This window comes from Sinohyriopsis cumingii, chromosome 6 (genome assembly GCF_028554795.1).
Source record: "Sinohyriopsis cumingii isolate HCF-2022 chromosome 6, ASM2855479v2, whole genome shotgun sequence".
NCBI lineage: Eukaryota > Metazoa > Mollusca > Bivalvia > Unionida > Unionidae > Sinohyriopsis > Sinohyriopsis cumingii.
The window spans coordinates 65,507,883-65,532,329 of record NC_142966.1 but is presented as its reverse complement, the minus strand read 5'-3'; the positions used below and the strand labels follow the sequence as shown (position 1 = coordinate 65,532,329).

The 24,447-nt window shown below is 34.5% G+C and overlaps 1 protein-coding gene across 3 annotated transcripts in view; it reads left to right on the top strand.

Moving 5' to 3' along the window:
• The window catches only part of LOC149797110 (polyamine-transporting ATPase 13A3-like), a 214,818-nt gene extending 191,159 nt beyond the window's left edge, over nt 1-23,659 (top strand). For 2 of the 3 annotated variants that reach the window (XM_089961780.1, XM_089961779.1), the window contains exons 31-34: nt 3,811-3,894; nt 7,901-7,983; nt 13,692-13,876; nt 21,122-23,659. In XM_089961780.1, the coding sequence (XP_089817906.1) occupies nt 3,811-3,894; nt 7,901-7,983; nt 13,692-13,876; nt 21,122-21,291 (522 nt within the window). In that variant the 3' untranslated portion in view covers nt 21,292-23,659. Of the gene's footprint in view, nt 1-3,810; nt 3,895-7,900; nt 7,984-13,691; nt 13,877-21,121 lie in introns of those variants that run through there. The other variant, XR_016421772.1, reaches the window with a different exon arrangement.
• The last annotated feature ends 788 nt before the right edge of the window (nt 23,660-24,447 follow it).

Below are 24,447 nucleotides of genomic sequence, written 5' to 3'. Positions count from 1 at the left end.
AAAAAGTCTACCAGTACGTTTCTGTGATTCACCTACAACATCTTATATTAATATAGTTATTTCCGTTGGAAATCAACATCAGCCCCAGGGTCTTCATTCGTATGATGCATCGAGTAATGGTGCATGTCCGGAGAATTTCTAATATCAAGTTACCTGGAAGCATCATATAGAAACATCATTTGAATTATATCTAAACACGGCATGAAAACCTTTGTTACACTACTTACTACCCTTGGCTTCTTCTCATTAAGGAGCATTCTTACATAGTACCATCTAAAAAAATGTGTCCACCTAGGCATGGAGTTCAATATATAGGCATCACTGTTCATTTCCCGCAGAATCGGTCAATACAATTCTGAAGCAGGATGGACTTCTTTGCTTTCGATGAAAATTCTGTCTGCACAGAAATTATTTTACCTTCTAGGCTAGCTCAACGCGGCAGTGGACCTCATTGTCCTAGACAGGCTTAGCCATTGCAAATGATTTTTTCTTCTGTCCCCATTGAGACCAAATCTTTTGCCAACTAGACTAACCGTCCACATCTGCACACATATGAGGCACCATCTGTGGAATTGGGCATCCAGCTTGGTTCAAACGGTGTATAATTCTGCAGTCCAACCACCTGAGATTGCCATTTGTAACTAGACAAGTTCAGAAGACTGGGAAGCCCAGCTACTACCATCCTTTCAGGAAGCCAGCAGTACAAGGTATCCCCAGGAACGCCATATTCACAACTATCTTCTGGAGGTGAAGACTATAGTTGTGAAACTTTTTCACTGGTGTCTTGAATATGCATTGCAAGGGAGATATCATTCTGTCCAACAACTCTACAGTAGTGACTTACCTCTACCGGCAAAGAGAAACCAAGTCCCCAGACCTTTCTCTCATGGTGTGGGACTTTCTAAGGTGGTGCTGTTAACAACAAATCCACCTACAGGTTCGCCATTTCCCAGGGTACCTAAGCATACTGACCGATTTATTGTCTTGGAACAATCAGCCAATTCAGACGGAATAATGTATACGTCCCTCGGTTTCACTCAGATATGTAGCCGATAGGACCGACTTTTGGTGGAGCTGTTTGCGACCAGGTGGAATACCACACTCCCCACCTTTATTTATCCAGTCCTGGGACGCAAAAGCTTGGGCAGTCGACGTTCTATTACTAGATGGGAGAGACCTGAACGCATAAGCCTACCGTCCAACATATCTGATCCCAATAGTTATACAGAGAATAAGAGAATCAGACTTTTACCACATCCACATTGCCCCACTTAGATGGGAGAAGTCGTGGGTCCATGACCGTGTCAATCTTGCATAGGAAATTCATTGGGAAATTCATATTTTCTCTCATCTAATCCTAAAACCACATGGCAATTGTTTTGTTCCTGTCCAGAGCTGCTGAACCTCCAATTCTGGATCATAATAAACAAACCCCCAGATTTAAACAATTCTCGCAACCAGTCGTGGAGATATTTGCTCAGGCACAAAGTCCCTCAACTCTGAAGTATAAGAAGGCAAATGGCACGTTTTCCAGAAACGAACATATCCTGCTTCTTCAGGCATCTATACCGCAGATAGATAATTTCCTTCTCTGATTTTCCAGGAGAGAAAATTGGCACTGAGTATAATAAAAGGTTACTTTTCCACGATCACTTACACCTTTCGTCATCACAGAAGAGAGGATATCTGACAAGTCAGTGATTTGTCTGACCTACTCACCAACTTTGACCACACACGGCCGAAATATTAACCTTATGCCCAAGTGGAACCTATTTTGGGTATTAACCATGCTGAAAAAGGCACCTTTAGAACTAACTTTAAGTGCATCTATGGCACATCTTGTTACAGGACCTGCTTCTCCATGGCAACTCCAGGCAGAATTAAAGAAATAAACGCCTGTAAGAAGACCAAAATTACATGTAGTTCTGATAAGACGGATCAGGCTTACTATGGCATCCTCTTTCATTGCCAAAGGCTGACTCCCATCCACTGGTAACCATACTTTTAGTCATGAAACCTGTCTTGTCTATACATATCAGCTACAGGCCAACTACAATACCCAGTTGAGCACTTGGAAGTGGTACGTTAATAAAATATAGCTGTTGCTTCGCGGGAGATTATTCCTCTTTCTCCTCTCAAGACAGGACATGAGGATATATCTGCGCAGACTATCTTGTCCTGGATTCAGTGGCTTATTCGCTCGGCATATAGATAAATAACCCCAACTCCCATGAGCTTATTACTTATTTCAGCTCAGGAGGTTCGAGTAATGCTAATCTATATCATTAGGCTATGTGATGGAGACTGGATTCCACTTTGTCTAACTTTTATCTCCAAGATCTGTCATCCCATTCAATCTTGTAGGACCTATATCCGCAGCTCAACAGTTCACCCTTCCATGACGATTGACAGCTCAAGACATGACTTCACACCTTCATCTGGATTTGGGGGGGGGGTATTTTTCCTATTTGAAGCTGCGCCCCGACATACGGAGTCCTCTATAGTAAAGTTACTTAGAAGTTGTCTCACATACCTTAGGGGACCAGGGATGTTATATCCCGAGTAACGTGATGTACCTCTCTCTACCTCTTACCTATTCTCCTACGGTAACATATTTAAAGTAAAATATGTTTCTTGGAGAATACTTACCTAATCATAATACACATTCACCCTCAGAGACCCCACCCCCGTTAGATCCATAGAGAACATGGCTTCCTCTTCAGTAGTAGCTGAAAGGTTCTTCGATTTTGCCGCCATTTTTATACATAAGGTGAGGTCACCTTTCGAGACCACTTAGGTAAGCACACAATTTTTAGCTGCCTGTAACTAAAAGTAGTATCTGGGAGAACTGGGTTTGCGAGGTACTGGTAGTAGTAGTTCTCCAAATGTATTATGATTGGGTAAGTATTCTCGAATAAACATATTTTACAATGAACATTTTGGGGTTTTTTTTCTTTGAATTTTGTTTATGCCACACTACTTGCAGAAGGCCATCTGGATTGGATAATGTTCATTTTATCCATACATCCTTCTGTCTATCTGTACCAAGTAGCTAGTTAGTAAGATTGCACAAAAATCGCTCATTGTAGAAAATGCAAGTTTGCTAGCATATTTGTATCTTTTTTGCAGACCATTACAGCAATTTTTCAATTTTCACACCTTTTTATTAACATTCTGTTTACATGATTAAGCAAACATTACAACATTTTAGGAATTATAATTTGCATTAACATGAAGATGACCTGTTTAGATTATTTTCAGGTCAATATAGCAATTTTGTAAGTTTTGTAAATGTTGCGGTGGTGCTGTTATTAGTGTGCTGGGGTCTTGACCAGTAGTGTGTGGATTCATGACAATAGAGGTCACGTTCTGTGTGAAAGACTGTGGCACATCCTTGTGCAGAGCACTTTATTTCAGTTGCTTACTTGTTTTGTTATCTTATAAGACATCAGAACAAATCAATAATTTATTACAGTTTATCTTCTTGGAACACATTCTTATCTGTATTCAGAAGGATTATCTTTCCAAACAATTGTAGCATTGTATTTTACCTTTGCCATGTATTGGCACTGTATAGCCAGAATTCTTTGGATGCAACATTAACAATTGATTGATAATTAAATGAACACCCGATATCGCTTCTAGAAATTTAGCGATGCATTGCCCAAGAAGAAAGAATAATACATTTTAGACACTTTAGAACTACCAATATCGTCCTGCAGTAGGCAGATGAAGAAATGTCTGTTGTCGTCAAATTCGTACACTTCTTTCTGCAAGTATTTTATACCATTATAATATTTTTTATTCTAGTTTGAGATATTACCAAGTATTACCTACAGATGTATTGTCCTGGGCATTGCGGGAATCAATTTATTACTGTCTTTGTTATTAGAGGTAAGTACCATTCTCCCCATAAATTAGCTAGGGAATATTGTGATACCCTGTCTGTTCATCCAGTCACCTGTCCATCCATCCATTTGTCCATAAACACATCACTTAATCCCTTGGGTGGAAACTCATCAAGCTCATTACATAGGTGATGCCATGAGTGAGAGGGATATGAGTTTCGGGCCTATGTTGTGGGTCCCTTGGAGGGGATCAAGTGTCAGATACACAACGATTAAAATTGCAGTGACATTTTGTTTATATTTTTGACCAAGTTCATACATGCACTCATAGGAAAATGGCACATAATATAGGTAATAGATTTGGTTGTGGTAAAATTATCGTCAATCTCGGTTGTGGCAAGATCGTCGTCAATCTCGGTTGTGGCAAGATCATCGTCAATCTCGGTTGTGGCAAGATCATCGTCAATCTCGGTTGTGGCAAGATCATCGTCAATCTCGGTTGTGGCAAGATCATCGTCAATCTCGGTTGTGGCAAGATCATCGTCAATCTCGGTTGTGGCAAGATCATCGTCAATCTCGGTTGTGTCAAGATCATCGTCAATCTCGGTTGTGGCAAGATCATCGTCAATCTCGGTTGTGTCAAGATCATCGTCAATCTTGGTTGTGTCAAGATCATCGTCAGTCTTAGTTGTGTCAGAAGTGGGATTGGAACCCACGCCCACATTCGTGGACCAGAACCCGGACGAGCCCCCACCATTGTCGCAGAATTGCAAACGAGTGGGTTTTTGGACTAAATGATCAAGACAAACACAAAGTGAGAAAGATGGAAATTTATGAATGAATTAATGATGATAAATATATGATGTAAAAATACAATGATTCTCTCACGCTCTCAACATACGATTTACTCAAATCACTATACACAACATTCACACATCGAAAATAAACAAAACAAATATTAAATCAAAATGAAGTACAGATCCAAGAACCCTCATGGACTGCACATACACCTCAAACAGTATTTTACACAATAAGAGATTCACATAATCTCGAACAAAAATTCTATTAAGATTCAAAATATTGACACAACTAAGATTCACAATAATCTTGACACAACTAAGATTCACAATAATCTTGACACAACTAAGATTCACAATAGTCTTGACACACAATAATCTTGACACAACTAAGATTCACAATAATCTTGACACAACTAAGATTCACGATAATCTTACCACAACTAAGATTCACGATAATCTTACCACAACTAAGATTCACAATATTCTTACCACAACTAAGATTCACAATAATCTTACCACAACTAAGATTCACAATAATCTTACCACAACTAAGATTCGCGATAATCTTATGAATATAAACAACAACACAAAATGCAATGGAACAACAAATGATCCAATCGTATGCTGCTAGACCCCTTGTACAGTCGCACGATTCCTTGGGTTGATCCACACTCTTATCGACCGCTCGCACCCTTTATGAATCCACTACGAGTACAGTTATACGTTACACGTACAGACAGCATACAGCACTTTTTCAATTTTGCTACGTCTACGTCTGTGGCACAGATATACGTACATACATACATACGTATCGACAGCACGTACCATTAATTGTTCTGGAAACTCCAGACGGCTCTAAGAGACTTTAGACGGCTTCGGACAGCTTCAGACCGCTCTAGTCATATTCACAGTCACATTGACAATCACATTTCATAGACACAATCACAGCTACAGACACGGTCAGCTACCATAACAGTCAGCCACCATAACAGTCAGCTACAAACACAGTCAGCTACGAACACAAGTCAGAATCAGCTACAATAAAACCAAATTGGACATAATAGTTTCTGTATAATCCTAGATATATGATAATACTTTAAATCTGCGTTGTAATAAACACATTATTACGCGATAAGACATTACAAACCGAATAAGCTTCGCATATCAAATAAAAATGTAAATTTAACACTTACCCCTATGGCTGGAGAACAATGGAGAGTGTATAGTCCTTGACGTGATCCAAAAACGACCAGTGTGGTTTTTAGAAATTGGTCTTACTTAAATCCATAGGAGAGTGAGTACAAGTCAGGGTAGAATACCCGTGCATATCATGTTAGTCATGATACCTGTCACAAGTAATCTGTGGCTAGGTACATGTTAATACAGTCGCTTACCTGGAAAAACACATTCACCCTAGATAACGTTGTACGCATGTACAACGAGAAATAGTCGAATTGTTTTTAAGAGAAAACCAAGTTATTTCTTTGCCTAATTCTGTGACAACCATGGTGATTTAACAGCATGTATATAATGTATATAATAATCCATAAAGGTGATTGCTTTGCTAATTTAAATTATTTTGGATGTGTAGTCATTAATTCATTCCAGCACTCCAGCACTCAACCATGCAACCAAACAAAACATATGGCCGGTTTTGCAAGCAACTCTACATTTAGCAACTGCATATTTAATTTCAGATTAGATAGTTGAAAGGGTCTTGTTAATTATTAACGCTGATGAAAAAGATATAAAATGTTATTCCTGTATAGGACATACTAAAATTAAAAAAGAATGTTATTTGTTTATATCAAAACAAATGTGCTGATACCACGGGTAGCCATTGCCTAAGATATAAAGTATGAAGTTGCCGAACAAGCGTAACTGTGACAGTAGTTACATTTCATTTGATATTAGATCACTGAACGGGTCTTCACAAGTATTAACGCTGTTGATTGAGAATGATATAAAATATTATTTTTGTATACAATTTATTTAATTGATATTGTTACCTTTATGTTAGTAAGGGATAGCATCATATTTCCGTGTTGTTCATTGATAAAATCCATTATGATTTAAGATTTGATTGGAAATTCAATCTAGCACACTAATGCATTCCGTATCAGCTGTTATTATGTAACGTCGTGGTCATCTGACGTAGCAGATGGGACTGACTAAAATTGAACAAGAATCTTGTAAATGAACGAATTGTGTTGAAACCATCGATAGCCATTGCATAAGATGTAAAGTATGAAGTTTCTGAATAAACGTAACAGTGACAGTACTCAATAATTCGTGTGGTTCTGTAAAGGTTATGTATTATGGGGCGATGTGAAGCGGCGAATGAAAGGAAAGTACGCGCTACTTAAATTGGAATGCATTGTTGATGGAATAAGTTGATTTGACGAAGAAAGGACGAAATTGGAATTATAAGGATTGAATGATCATGGTTGGGTATTTATCGATGTGTGAATTTTACATACTTGCTCACAAAGTTAACATAAGGTTCTCCGGACTTTATTTACTTTGTGAGTGATTAGGTAAAATTTACACATCAATAAATACCAACCATGACCACTAAATCCTATAATAAATACCTTTCAGTTTTCCACAGATTGCCAATCTGCTATTAGATTTTGCCATGATTACCGAAAATAGATGAAAAACTGCATAAGAGAATTTAAACTGATGAAGTGAATTTAGCAACATTTACAGAAAACGATTATATCATAAAGTCCTTTCAAGTTTGTACAGGTTATGCTGATCCACTATCAAATATGACTGGTATTAATAACGGTAGAAAGAAACAAAGAAACAACTTCTCAAGGCTTAAAAATAAAATCTGACATTCACTGAGTTACCACATTTTACATAAAATATCTGGAAAGAAGGCCTTTTGTTTTGTACAAATGATTCATTGCAACCAACATATCCACCATTACTTAAAATAAAAAACTTTTAAGCAACGCCTTGTCAAAATCAATGAACGTAATTTGACATATTACTAAAAGATCTTTCAAGTTTGCACAAATGATGCTAGACCACTATCAAATGTGGCAGCCAATATTTAAAAAATCTTATAAATGACAAAACATCATACTATATCCAGATTTCTTGGCCAACTGTCGTTGCACATGGCTAGTAGGTAGATGTCAGCTACGTGAGTGTTCTCAGACTTTGCTCTCTTGTTTTTCAAATAGTAGTAGAAAGTCTTGAAAGGCTGTAGATGTGTTGAATTAAAGTTTTTTTCTTCAGATGTTTATATTGGACAGTAAATTCATCACAAAAACCTGCCAAGAATTTATTGATAGAATGTGCTGCAGCAATAATAAACAGAGGTAAGTAACAAGTGGTTTTTATTCACTAATTTTGGCAAATTGCAAACATAGGTATAATTGTTCATGTTGAAATGATAGCAGTGGTGTTGTTTTGTGTTGAAGTTTTTAATATTCAGATATGAAGGGAATGGATGCAACATTGCATTGGTCAGTTGTGAGACAAATATTTGATTGGAACATGTTAACTGATCATACATAATTGTATATTTTTATTTGGTTTCATATATTTTTATTTCGTACTGTTATGGGTTCTACGGGAATTTTGCAATTTGACTTACACACACACACACACACATAGTTGAACAAAACAAGTAGAATTTACAAATATTGATTACTTGTTATGCAAGTGTAAATCCTAAGTTCAACTTGTGGCATGGTTTAACATATACTGAAAGTACACGTCTTTCAAACTTAGTTTGTTTTTAAAAAAAATAGTTTTCTTGCAATAATAAATATCCTGAAGGTTCTTTTATGATAAACTTATTTCAGCCTTACGAAGGAGAAATGTCTGGAAATGCATCTGGAAGCCTCGTATTTCATTCATATTATGAATGTTTATTGCTTTAATTGTTAATGTTAAGATATTTTAAGATAGTTCAAGACAGTGGCGTTTTGATGTACAGTACAATATACCATATAACGGAGGACTGGTTTGTGCTTGTTAAACATGCACTGCTGACCACAAGGTCACAATTCTAAAAGTATCAGAGTTAGAAACATATGAAAATGTTTTTAATGTCATGAAGACGAAACCAGTTTATCTACATATGCGTGCAGACATGCGTTGGAATTTTGCTTGAACTGCTTCGCAAACTTTCTGCTTAATCATGCTAGAAAGATAATAAGTCATGTGTAGAAACTGGAAATTTGTGAATGGTCAAAAAATATAATCCAGTCACTTACTAATGAAATAGATATGTTCACTAACTTTTATTTTCCAAACCTTAAATTTATTGTTGCCAAAGATTTCTAACAGAGCTTTTGTCAATAAAGCTTAAGTTCAAAAGTTCTAATGTGTTCTAATGTGTTTTAAAAAATGAAGAAAAATACTGTAATGGCCAGAATATTTAATCAGGTCATCTGTATTGGGAATCAGATATAAAAGTGAAAGCCTGCTATAACTGTCTTCACCATAACATGAATTCATATACAGCATGACATGGCTCCAAAAACAGTACATTACTGTCACCAGTTTCCTAACTTGGCGGGTCTTCCTCTCAATGTGAGATGTGCCTTCTATTCCTCTAGTCACTCACTGAATTCTCCTACATGCTCAAAATATTATTGTACAAAAATAAAGGACATGCATTTTTCCTTTTTATTCACACCACCTTTCAAATGTATATTAATGATAATTATTTTCAGTGATTATGGGACTCTGAACTGGCTTAAGCCAGTGTGACACCTTAATGTAAATGGGTATTGTTGAATTACTATAGAGTTTAAGTATCATAAATGCAGCTGACATTATATGGTTTGGCATCTTTGTTTAAAGTTTGATGAGATGGATTTTATAGTGTATGATCGGAGGTAATTCAGAAAATATTCAGTAGATTCATAGATCATGGTTTGATTAGTCACTACTAAAGAAAGAGATCAAGTTTCATAAAACATGTCTGTTTGCCCATTTCTTTAAAGTTCATGTAATAACTTCCCAAATTCAACCCAGATAGGACCAATCTTTAGCAGTTTTGTAAAACAGCAGTCTGAATCTACTCACAGGCAGGAAACAAACTTCTTGATGGACTCATTGCAACACGCAAACACTTAAAGGGTGTTTTCTATTCTGGAAAATGCAGGCTGTTCCCAAGGAAACTTTGATCCAGTAATGATGATACATGCCCAAACACTACGTTTCACGCTAAAGACATGATTTTTACCCCAAAACACACTGACAGATACCTTGATACCTTGATATAGTCCTGTTTCAAACACATGATTTTTAGTAAGTTTAGAAAATCATGTACAAATAGAAAACAGTCCTACTTAGAGTTTGTGTAAACCTACCACAGGGGAAGTTTACGCAGCAAATTGTCATGGAGGCAATTAAAAGGAGAAGCTTTAAGACAGGTATTGACAGCAACCATTTCACTTAGCAATTGGCAGACAATAACTAGGGTCATGACTATTGTGGTGGAGTCCATTATGCTAATTTACATTGGTAAAGTTCATACTTTAGAACAACCCAAATTGTATGTCATTAAAGGAAAATGTGTATTACGTCTGTATTAAAGAGTATTGGCACGACTGTGAACAGCTGCAATTTTCCTTTGAACTCCATAATTTTTAATTTGTGGAAAAGTGTTCAGCAAAGCCCAGCAGCAATAAATTTCGTTGATGGGGTTTTACTTTGTGATTAGTTCTCATTTTTAACTGACTCGTGCATTTCTATGTGTTTTAGATGCTATTGAAATACAACTAATGATCACACCTGTACAGGATGGAGGCATTTAATCCTGTTGTATTGCCTGTAAAGCCACCATGAAACTTGTAAATATTTTCCCCTGCAATGAAATTGTCTGTCCCAAATGTTATGTTATTCATTTTTCTATAGAGTCAAGCATATCTTCTGGTCAGATTACATCAGATATGGTTTTGACAATGCTAGTATTATGGTCAACACGAACAACTCAGTTCCGACAAGAATTCGCTCAGAGAACCTAGCATGGATGTTTGAATAACTGTACCACAAAGTGCAATGATGGCACTTGCATTACCTTCAAACCCCCTTTCAAATTATTGAGAGTAGCAAAGACTGCATCTAATTAAGCACATTTTTGCCATCCAGTGGCTTTTAAATTCAGAAACTTGGTGTATGTTTTTATTTAATGTCAGTATGGCTATCATTCAGTGAGTGTACGCACTTATATGTACACTTGTGGTGATGATATTTGACCATGCTAAGTATATCACCTATTTTTTCTTTGCAGGCAAGTGTATTAAGTGCACTGAAGAAAACATGGAAGTTGTTTTCTTTTATTCAGATTTGAATTTCCAATCATTGTCAATAGGCTTATATGAAAAGATATGCTAGTTTTTTCTCAATTAAACAATGTCACTTTTTGGCCAGATGCACTGAATTCAATTGGGAACTCAAAACATATTTGTGAGTCTCGAATCCCCTCCACCAAACACTTCCTTGAATATGGAAAGTATAAATGATACATAATCTAATAAGTGTTCTGATCAGTAATGATGGGGACTTCCACAAATAGAATCCAGGCAATGATTGTCTATCGAATGCTAAAAATGTTGCTGCAACATAAAGTTTAAAACAGAGCAAGTTTCTGTGAAAGGACCGATGTGATAACATGATGTGTATATTTCACTATAAAAAAAATGTCAATTTATTCAATGATTGTCATTTCTGCCACTTTGCATGCTAAAAGTAAGGTTGGATACGCAAGCTCCAGAGAAAATGAATACAACATTTGTTAATCAAATTATTAGTGTACCATTAACAATTAAGCCAATATGCCGTGTAAAGTTTGTCTTCAATGTATTATGTGTACAATCATTGCTCAATCCAGGGTTAACAAGAGATGTTTGCCTAGTCAGTTGGGATAAGCATGAAAGCTGTAGAGTGGATCTCAGGGTGGACAGAACAAAGCTGCCAAGATTCCCTAAAGTTGTCCTTGAAACACTTCAACATTGACCCTGAGTCTTAAGATCTCATACAGGATTACTCCACCTGGCAGAGATTCGTCCATACTGGAGTTACATATTTTGAATGGAGGAGACCTGCAAAGGCAGTGCCAATGTGTGTGCAGCATAAATCTCAGAAACATCCTAGCTTATGAAGCAAGCCCAAGTGGCATCTCCTGTCAAATGTGCCACAGACAATTTAGAGCACACATTTGCCTCATCAGCCACTCATGAACTCACAGAAACCAAGCCAGTTGGTGATGTCATGGTCGTCTCCGAACTAGAAGGACAAACAACAGTTGTCAAAAGTATCTCACCCAAATTTATAAACCAGTTAATTTACCTACCTAATACAGTAATTGCAAATCATCAAAGTCAATCTCTCAACTTACGGATGTTCAATTTATTAGGTACGGTTTTATGAAAACATAAAAAACTGCCATCAAAAGGCTTTGGTGTATTGTCAGACAATCCTCTTTAAATCACATTGTCAGTAAATAATATCAATCTTTCATTCCAACGGACTCTGATCCCAATTATTCATGCTGTACAGTATAAACATTTCCATGGAATCCAAGAGAAAAAATTCTAGTGGCTTTAAATTAGCACAGAGACGGCTTTAGTGATCTTTACACATACACATGTATTCATATTGAACCATAATCTGTATCTTCCTTTCCTAACTATTTTTCCATTGATTTCAGTCACATTAAGATCTATGATGAAATGACTAAAACATATGTTTTTTAATGCAAATGTTTGATAGACTTATCTTGAATTAACTATTGTAGATTCAAGAAGATTGAATCATGAATACAAGCATTGATACTTTACCTATTCCTGCTGTACATCTATGAACTAATGGAAGGTTCTCTGCATAAAGTTAAATTTTAAATATGTAGATAATTGTTTTCACAATTTCACATGTAAAATGCATTGATCAAGATGTAAATGTGCCATTGAAGTATGTAACTTTGCATTACTCTTGTATCCCCACCCTCCAATTTGTAGAGACTAGGTTAAACACGTGCTTCATTTTGATAATTAAATGACCTTAGGAAAAGAACAAACAGCCACAAAAACCATATCAGAAAAAAGGTTCCCACAAAACTAACCATCTTATCTCAGCCAGACACTCTGTCAAGTCCCTTGTTACTGTGCTTATTCAGTCGAATTATATAGACTGATAATGAATATGGCCGAAAAGATAAAGGTTGGATCTGGTAGAATAAAACACGTGTATGATTTTGCTTAAATGTAAAGTTATGATTAATAGTGGTTTGTTTAACCAACTGTGTGTGACTTCTCTCTTATCAGTTTGTTCAGCCTCTTTCTCTAGAGGCACTATATTACTAATATTACTACCTCTTTCCAGCACTGTCACTTGTAATATACTGTAAATACATTCATATATTGGTGTTCGATAGTTACATTGGCAATTTAAAGCCTTGAGGCACATAAACAACTGTTACAGATTGATCCCATAGACGAAATAAGTAAACAATTTAACACTAAGCAATACAGAAGTACCATTGTTCCAGTTTACATCCAATATAGTTTCCTATGTGCATATATTTGATTGCTTGACACATTATACTCTTTTGCTTATTATGGAATCAATATAGGTACTTAGCTAATTTGAAAAACATTTCTCATGTTATTTATAATAATATAATATTTATTTATAATAAAACAATAATGCATATGCTGTATATTGCAGGGTTTATTCTAGGACTGGCTTTTGTGGAAGTCGTGCTATTTTTTAAAAAATCATCCCAAGATATCACATAAACTTTGAAAATCGTATTTATTTTCAAGCACTACCTTAAAATGTTTTCACTTCATCCTGTCCCTATGTAGAAAAGTCCCCCATTTTTTACATGGATAGGGGCTTTTTACACCAAACATTTCAGTTCTAGAATATGTCTGTGTATTGACTTTGCAAATCTATTTGATAATTCAGTGATATCTTAAATCATGCCATTGAGTTATGTCATATAAGTCTCTTGTGAATTACTAATAGTGATTACCATGCTTGCTTGTAATATGCATTTATATTACAGTTATTTGACCCTGATGGAGGAGCTAAATAATGACTCAAATTGGGAACCAGCCACTGCTTCGGAAGCTGGCCTGGCCCAGGCTTTCCAGCGACTGGATAGTGCTTTTAAGAACGTTCATTCCCACCATGACAATGCCAGTCTACTCAGCTTTGAGAGCAGTGAAACAGCCAGTCTCAGTTCTACAGGTAAGGCTTTGCTTAAGCATGGCAATATTATAATAGACTCTTACCAATATGAAGTGGATACAGTTTTGTGCCAGAAACGAAGCATGCCTGAGTGCCTCACAAGATAGTTATTTTTTCTGTCTTACTGACATTCAGCTGTATGTTCAAATATGATTGTGGTATCTCAAAACGGCATAAATTTTTTAATGTGAATCAATAGGCACATGCTACAATTAATATAATATATCAGCTTTTCTCTTAAAACAAATATTTGTGTTAAAAACTGTAACTCACCTTTTTTACATGATTTGAATTTAAACTGAGCTACACTAGGGTAACATAAAGCTATAAACCCGAACTATCAAACAGCATTTTAACAAACCTATCCATCATAATGAGTGTGCTAGCCATAATGCTGTTACACCGCCTTTACCTCTCTCTCCTGGGAATTGTGAATGTGGCTCTGGACTTAATTCCCCTTAAAGGGACACTTTATTTGCACCCACTACCATTCCTGATTCTAGCAAACTGTAGACTGCACAGTGGCATGCTATCAGCTTGGATTCCCCTAGAATATGACTTTTCATCACTTTCTGCATTGTGGCTAAATCTGCACTGGTTTCTGATGGGATTCCTAATGCACATACATTAACCTCACTCCTTTCTTTGCTCTGATGCATCTGTTTTGGAATGGGGTTCAGTTGTAGTAGAAGACTATCTGTGTCCACTGTTAAACGATATATGGCTGTCCTTGCAAATACTTTAAAGTTCTCCAGGGGTTCTGCCAGTGGGCCAGAGCTTCATCTCTCTGATCTCTTTTTGAGCTTCAGTATTGCGTCCACTAATGCCTTATATATGTGTTCTGTGGACATTGCCAAACCACCACTAAACCTTTCAGTGAAACTTCCTTCAATGCAAGTGTTGATTGTTTACCATTAATCATGGTAAATATATAGAGGACATTTTAAATATAAACACCTACATTTGTTTTTCTGTGCTGAACAAGAGGTCACAGGTTGAATCCTGTGGCAGCATCGCATTTCTTAAAATACTTGTTTTTTAGTTTTTTTTATGTTCAATCTTTCGTTTTAACTTGCTTATCCCAATCTGTTTTTACTTTTCTTTTAATCTTAAGCTTGACACTTTACCTTATCAATCCTATACTTGAATGAACAATGGCTAGTTTGCTTATAAACTGGAATGATGGAAATGTATCACTGAGTGGATGAAAACGTATGTATATTCATGACCGATCTATTAAGCCATGAGTAAAAAATACTCACCCACAATATGAAACATATGGGACAAGCAAATTTTCTTTTTTATAATTACGTGTACTAGCTAGCAATAAGTATAACGGGTTGAATTAGCAGATTTCTTACGGTATCTCACATTACAATGTCAGCTACTGTCTACGTTTAATATATTTTATGTATATTCACATGGCAAATATCATTAGTAACATGATTAGTAACAGGATTTCCACTACAAATTCAAGGAAAAGAAGCACGTGAAGAAAATAATATCGAAATAAGATGAACGCAGTTAGTCTAACATTTTGGGGGGATTGATGTTAGGGTAGCACTAGATAATATTGAGCAAGGTCCGTTGGTTTGCACACAATTCACCCACTGCATTACAGTATTACAATGCAATTATCATATATATATATATATATATATATATATATATATATATATATATATATATATATATATATATATATATATATATATATATATATATATATATCATAATTGCATTTAAGAGCACAGAAAAACTGGCTTAGGTTATTTCATCCATTTTGTTTACTCGCCCAGTCTTCAACAGCGAGTAAAAGTCACCACAACTCTACATTTTCAACCCCATTGCAGATCAATACCAAATAACATTATGAAGGTGACAATTAGTGAAAGCTTTTCAAGTGAGATCCAAATATCGAGGGATTTATTTTAAGAAAAGTAGCCCATGAACAGACTATTGTTCGACAAAATTACTTTTAGAATTGCCAAGCACATGAAAAATAATAACAACGGTAACTTTTACCATAATCTCAGTCACAACTGACCCGGGAGAAGAGGAAGCAAAGCATGATACTAAATATATATACTAAACTAATATCATAAAAATAAGTTTATTATGATTAATTATTTATAAAATACTTGATTCTAGGTATTATGCACACCATAAATATTTATTATATAAATTGAGTTCTGATGAAATATTGAACACTCGTCTATAATATATCAAGATGTAATGTATTAATTTTTTTATTTATTTTTTATATATCTTTTAATAATTGTGTATAATCCATAATAAAAATATTAATACAACTGTTTTCTCTATTCATAATATATATATATATATATATATATATATATATATATATATATATATATATATATATATATATATATATATATGTGTGTGTGTGTGTGTGTGTGTGTGTGTGTGTGTGTGTGTGTGTACATGCATGTGTTTTTCTGCTCTCTTATTTTGAGTTATGCCCTCTATTTCTCAGTAGGCATATCTTGAATATCTACATTTACCATTTATTGGTTTTAAGCAATATTTTATTTTCAAATAGGACATTGTCTGAGTTGTATGTATATTATAAACACATTTTGCACGTGTATAAAAATTATAATATTCATATGCAGTGTATTTTGGCCATATGACTTTTAAAGAGAACTGTAGAATTTATACACTGTAATTAATTTTAAGTGATAGGAGTAACTAGATTACAATATTGTAACTGCAAATTAGAAACAAATGCTTAATCAGCTACCCTTAAACAAGATTTTTTTTACTATTTAAACGTTCACTCTAAAATGGCAGCTGAAAAAAAGCTGTATACGTTCTTGAAACAACCTCTGTAGCATGTACATGAGAGCTAATGTACCTGTCTTTATACCATATTGTTTGTCCCTATTTCTGTTTCCGACAAATCATTTTCTGTAACTATTCATAGATAACACACTGAATCATTACAGACAGTATATGAATGAATGAAACCTTGTTTTCAACCGAACTTAAATAATTAATGTTTGAGTACATCAGTTTTTAGAAAGAGGGGTTTTCTTATCTTAATGTAACTACTCACATTCTAACTTCATTACAACAGTCCATTGATAGGATTGCACAATTTTGGTTTTATTATTTGTCTACGTACGTTTAGCAACGTCATGCATTGGATAAATAGTATTTGCTTCGCTCGGTTTTCCTGTATTTACACAAAAATGAGGGTAAAAAACATTTACCGTACAGCACTTTTCGAATTCCACAACATATCATACGTTTGGGACCTAAATAATCGTCAATAAAATAATATTTAGACTTTGACGTCTATGAATTGAATATTTTCCATAATATATTTGACCAAATGGTGATGAAAACAGACAATCTAATGGTGTAGTATTTCCCTGATACAGCCATTCAGACATGTTTTCTTCTGACATGTTCACGTATGGTTTCAAACTGATTTTATTAAGGAAATAATCCATACGCAGCTTTTAAAATCTTTAGATCACTCATGCTCTTCTTGAACAGAAATTTATATTCAAATAATATAGTTCAACTTTTGAAACACAACGCCGTATGTTTTGTCATCAAATTATGACTTTCCGAAATCAACAAGTGACTGTCGCTCTAACCAGAGACATATATTAACACATCTCTGCTAGTATTTACTCAGAAAAGGGTTAATAGTCAATCAGCTATCAAAACACACTCCTGTGAATGTGCAAGAGTTTATTTGTCAGCACATTTGAAATCAACATCAGCTATTTGATGATTGATACCTACATTTCTCCTTGAGCTACAACGCAAAGCCGGAAATAGCTGGCTAAGGTTGGGGAGCATCTTAGAAGCTACGGTCGCTCACAGTACAACTAGAAAATCACAGGGCTAATCCGTTGTCGATTTTCTAGCAGAAGAAGGTGAAGTTTTCATTTTAAGGCGACTTAGCCTCCCAATTCACCAAGTAGTATGACCTCTTATAAGCTGTTCATATTAAAGAAGCTTAGGCGAGTTTCAAGCGGACTTTAGATAGATTAAAGGTGGAATTTTAGGTGAAATATGCAAATTAGTTGTCCTAAGATTCCACTTAAACAAAATTGTCAATCTGAGGTTTCCGCCTGAAACAAAGTCACATCAGATTTCCGCATGAGATAAAATACCGCCTGAGACTTCCACCTGAAATACAAATCTGATGGAGGTTTCTGCCTAAATAAAATGTTGCCTATAATATCCACCTAAAAATCATCCTATGAAAATCTGCTTCAGACTTCTATTAAACAACCTAATGATGCTTAGTAATTATTGGGATCAATAATAAATATTCACACATATTTTACAATGGAACATAAATTTTCTTTAGACAGATATTACCAAATAAGATTTAGGTTTTTCTTGTCCTCGTTTTCTTTCTTGCATATGAAACTTGTTTCGTAATGGCATCATTTATTTGGTTTTAATTTCACCGATATTTGGGTGACATATCACACAAGTTTTTACCAAAATTCTCACTGAAATTATGGCAGAGGTTTGGTGAGAGTTTACTAAAAGTTTGGTGAGATTTTTCACCCAAAATTTGAACATTATATAGCATTTTATCCGATTTTCAACAATTTTTCGCAGACATTACAAAAGATTCCAAATGAAATAATGGGTATGAATTATGCTGCACTTTATTAATCACTGTGATATTTCAGTATAAATGAAACAAATTTATATAGCTTTTATAATCATATGATATCCAGAAGATATAGGAGTTGTATTTCAGACTCGACTTTAGAATGTACACACCATAATGCTGTTATAGCTTGGCTAAGCCCTCGATCCATAAGCAGCCGTGACAAACGTTTTTATAATTACACTGATTTTACTCAGAATTCTAACGCAACTAGAATATTTTGTTACTATAAAAAATAATATCACTCATGACATTGAAAGATGATTCTGTTTGTTGGCTATGAAAACAACTCTGCCAAGATATGACCACCTTGGACATGGGTATCTGGCAACAATATCAATATCTCCCCAGCAATGGGTACGTTGTCCCTCCTTAAATTCTGGAAGTGTATCAGTTTGGAGTTATACAACTTTGAAATCATCTTGGTTCAATTCCTTCTCATTTAACACGTTAGCCACTACAGTAGAGCTGGTAATAGTAGTACAAATCTTTATGGCAAATATTGCTGAATGCTAAATATGGCTTTCAGTTTTGTTAAAAATTGACCAATTATGTTCCCAAAGACATTGCATTCAAGCCATTCTCATTTCTGCACATTTTTCAAATGGTTATTCAAACATTTGTTCAGCTCGAAAATTCAACACACCATGTTTGGCAAGCATGCTCGTTCCAATCAGTTTCCATAACGGGAAGATTCATTGGGTAAATAAAAAAAATTGTTCAATCAGAAAACGTTATACATCATCTGTTAAATATAACATGGAACAAATACTTATTATAAGGATCATTGTGGAGTGTGCCCAGACAAATCATTGAAGAAATAAAAACAATTTCGGAGACGATAGGTAAAATAAACCGGTCCATATTAAGGGAAAAGGGATTCAGGTCAGGAAAAATGTGGAATTCTGCTTTAAAAAGGAAATTAGTTTTATTTTCTGAGGGCAATTAAATCCAGTTCAAGTTAAACAATATAAAAGAAAAAGAAGAAAGCAGATAAACAAGCAAAGATGCGGAAAGGAGTTATTTTTTCCCAAAATGAACAATACAATAAGCGTTATCAGGAATGGGGAATATAAAGTGTGCTGAAAAAATATTCAAAATGTACAGGAAACAAAAAAAAAATATTAAAATAAATAAATGTTCAAGTTTTATATAAGTAATGTTTCTTATTGATATTTTCATTAAAAATTCAGTGATATTGCAATCATAAAATCTCACCGATGTATTATTAGATATTTTGGCAAAATTTCATTGACATTTCATTGAAATTTTGTGAAATACAATAATATGCCTAACATTTCTGTCAAATTCAGCCTAAGTGCAAAATCAGTCTTACAGTAAGAAAATGAACTGGACAATCAAAACGTTTTGTCCTAACATATGTCATTTAGGACGACTATGAGAAACATCACCCTTAACTATTAGTCTGATTCATTCTGTCACATTAGATATATTCCCAGTCCACCCAAAAAACCCTCTGAAATTTGGAGCTTTTAAACAGAATACACGCTGAATCCACCTAAACTCCAGGTCAGAAAATTTAGGTTGCTGACTGAAAGAAGAGCAATGGTTTCCACAATAGCATGAATTCTCCGCCACCTACAGTTACCAAAATGTTGGATGGCTTTCATTTGGGGTATGAAAGAAGCATACCAGTTGTGTTTGTTGTTTTGGTGGGGGGGGGGGGGGTTAAATTTTGTTACTATTTAAGACCGATAACTTTATGGCTTCACACTTAAGCAGGCACGGGTAACTGTCTCCACAGCATAGGCTGGATAAGTGATTTTTAAAGCAACACCATATGGTGTAAATTAATGGATAAAACCTGGTCACCGGCTAAAAGCGGCTCACATCCTATCATCCAGTAAATGCACTGAAAGATGTTGCCTTGTAGAAAGGATTGTATTGATAGACATCAGATTGGCAATGTATAACTTTATCATTTTCTCACACTGTTTCATCCATAGGAAAACACTTTAAACTGAACTGAGTAAATGAAAAATCCAGAGTTAATACCCTGAGACAAAATAAAGTACACCCTCTTTTATTTCACCATAAAACCCCGACATAACGTTTTCCAGAATAATACTTGTACATTTTATATAAAATTAAGAAAATGTTCTTATATTGGAACATTGTAATATACATCTCTTGGATCAATGAAATTTTGAATTTTGTAAACGTTAAATGAGCATATAATTTCTACTGCCATGCGTCAAACGAAGACAAGATATAACTCCAGGAAATAAAATGTTGGTTTAGCATCGAAAGGTATTTTACTTGTAATCTGATGGAACATTGATACAATTGTAAAACTAATTATCTTATTCAAGACAGTATAAATTTAATTTGTCCATGCTAATGTAATAAATTATCTGCATAAATGAGGTATTGTCAAACAAGAAAATATAAAATTTACATTACATTTGATCTGGTTACTTATAATTTAAGCAAAATAAATTGTTCTAAATGTATTATATTGTGAGTATGTCTTTAACCTTAAGTGTATATCAGAAAAGAACTCGATACATGCATGCTTGATAATTCCATAAATCATATGTTTCTTTTCTTAGGATCACTGAGGCAATCTATGGACTGGAATCACTCTAGCCATGTACCTGTTGCTGAGACTCATAAATTGGTAAAGTACCAATATGTCAAACTGGACATCAATGGAGAGACAGTGAACCTTGCTTATGAGACAGAAGTATATCCGGATTTACAAAATAGTACAAAATTGTAGGATCTATAACTGCAGAAATAGTTCTCTTGTGATAATTGAAAATGAATTCAAACATTTAATGAGATATGAAAGTTAAACGCATTCCATTCTGAGGCCTATATTCCACTCTTTTTAGTTCATTACTTTTGTCTTTGTTTTCATTCAGCTTGTAATGTTTTTTGCAGTGACAATGGTCACAAAGTATAACATTATATTAGTCTGTCCTGTGGTTCTTTGTTAATTTTGATATTGAATATTTTTAAAGAAACCCATTTGTAGTAGAAAATCGCTTAAGGGTAACATCTCCAAGAGTGGCATAATCAACAACATGTTATCATCAGTTGTGCATGTGTCAATAAATTTATATTTTAAAGAACTTCTCAAACAAATCATTGTACCACTTTTGACCACACTCAACATAGAACATCCTGGCATAAATGACCTTAATGATACTGATCTGTGATAACTATGAACACCGTTACTAAACACAGAAAAACATGTGAACAACGTCACCTCAAAACCACTTCAGAGTTTAACCAAATTTGACAGAAAACATCCAGACATGAATTTCTTTCATACTTGTAAAATGATGCCATCCTGCTATCACATACGGCCACTTTCACAGAATTAGAAAAACTGGAATGTTGATCATCAACAACAGCTATTTTTAACTTCTACCCTAGCAGTGTCTGATCATTTTTGAGTTTAGATCACCATGGCATAGAAGTTTTCAATTTATATAAATATTGCTGTTCTGCTATTAAATTTGGAATCCATTACTAAACACAAGAAAGAACTTTTTAACAATTTTCTATTAAACCATTAAACAGAATTTAATCCGATTTGGCAGAAAGGATTCTGGCATGAATGCCTTTCAGATTCTTAAAAACGATGTCAGTATATGATCAAATATGGCCTTTGTTGCTAGAAAGTTGCTAAACAGAATTTGATGATATTTAATGGACAGCAAGTTTGTGCAAATGATGTCAAAATATTTTTTTCGGTATTATCGTTAAATCAAAGTAACACCCCTTGCCTAACCAGGAATCTACATATTGTCTGTTTATTGATCATTTCTCCTGACTTAAACTGAAAATTACATGTTTGATAATATAGAACAAAGAACACCAAGTAGAGGTATTTAATATCTGCATGGTCAGTGTCTTTATTTACTTATTCGCCGATCAACAACTTTAAGACCTGCGATACCATAGCACTGCAGTATTTAGGTAAACACAGTAGCTTGTTTCTGATGTAAGTGCGAACAAAGACCTAATTGCGATTTTCATGTTGTGCCATTTGTTCTAAAACTTTATGCGGACAAAACTTAAGTTCGAACTCAGAACCCAACTGTCCCATATGATATACCAATTACCTATACCACATTGAAATTAGTAAATGTTCGCAAAAGCTGGAAATTATTCTGCTCATTTCATAACTGCAGTATTAAATGATTTAAGATCCACTATATTTTTTAATTTTGCATAAAATTGTGTTCATTCTCATAAATGTGATTCAATATAGAGAATTTAAATATTTTAGTCTTAGTATTTTAGTCTACAAATTTTGACAATCTACGAAAGTTGGAATATTTTCAACACAGAATTTTGTGAATTACTGATTGCCAATCTGTATATTGCACAGTCGTTGCTGTATGATGTATTTTGTAATGCAAATAGAAATTTGTAAGTTTTGTTTCTGGCCATGATGGTTAGGCTTTTGCACTTTTACACTGGTTAATATTTTTAGTTTTTCTTGTCATAAAAGCACACTTTTGCATCACTAATCCTCCCAAACTATTTTGGAAATCTTGTTTTTTCTACTCTTCCTAGATTGTATTTTCAATAAAAGATTTATGGTGACTAGTAAGTCGATAATGAAAATAAGTATGGCGGCCATCTTGAAAATCTTGTTATTGCTACTACAAAATGGAAAGCAATGTCAACATGGGGTTATCTTTAGTGTTCATCTTTGCACTCAATTGAGACTATAAAATAGTGTTGTCCAAACTTCCATGCTGGATTCTGAGTGAATCCTTGTCAGAACAAAATTGTTGATGATGACCATGATGTTATCAGTCTCAGAACGATATCTGATGAATGTTTGACCAAGAGATAGTGTTGTCTCATAGAAAGAAAAAAATTATATATATATATATATATATATATATATATATATATATATATATATATATATATATATGACATGTGAGTCGGACCATTCAATAGGGGGATGGGATTAACATAGTATTTTCAAGTATAATGGGGTCATTAACGGTAATACAGCAGTAATAAATATATCTTTCCAGTTCAAATGTTGAAGCTCTATCAGGACAAATGAACTGTTTAAACTGAAATATATTAGATTTCAAAATAAAATAAATAGAATGGATGCATTGTACTCGATTCGTTTTTATTTTTGCAATCACATTTTGTAGAATTGCTATACTTGTAATTTAAAATTTACTTTGATATTTTATGTTTAGAAATCAATATGCCTGTCCTTAACAGACTATTAAAGTTTTGATTATAACTTTACGTCACGCCCTATTTTCAAACAAAAGTTGTTTTCACTCGTAGTGTCCGGCAGCTGTTCCGTTTGTTTCTTCCGTTCCTAAGCCCGTCACATAATTTCGTGTACACAACTGGTGTCCGATTTTTGGATGAATTTCTATTAAACGCGATGAATTAATGTCATCACCTGACGACGTGAATATCGACAGACCAGCTTCCTCGCTAAATTCGTACAAGAGTGATCACCTCGTTTGATTACAGCAGTATGCAATACATGAAAGTATTTTCTAGATGCGAAAACTCAAAGTTTTCAGTTAATTGATGAAACGTTTGGAGTATATGGGTATCATTCAAATACATGAGTCTTTACTAATCGTTTTACTCACAAAATGTTCATAAGCTCTGATGTTTATGTACTGCAGACTCGTCTCCAACATGTTGGTAAGGTTTGAATGCATTATAGGTCGTGGAATCTTGACTACGGTACCTTTCTGGCTATAACTCTCATGTACATTAGTATTTAGTACGTGCTTTTAGCATGTCATCATACTGGAATGACCTTTGTTTAAGAAAAGTAACGTTTGATAGGAAATAATGATACAAATTTTTGAGCATGATTTTAAAATCTTGATTTCGCGTTTTTAAAAAAAACAACATAAAAGAA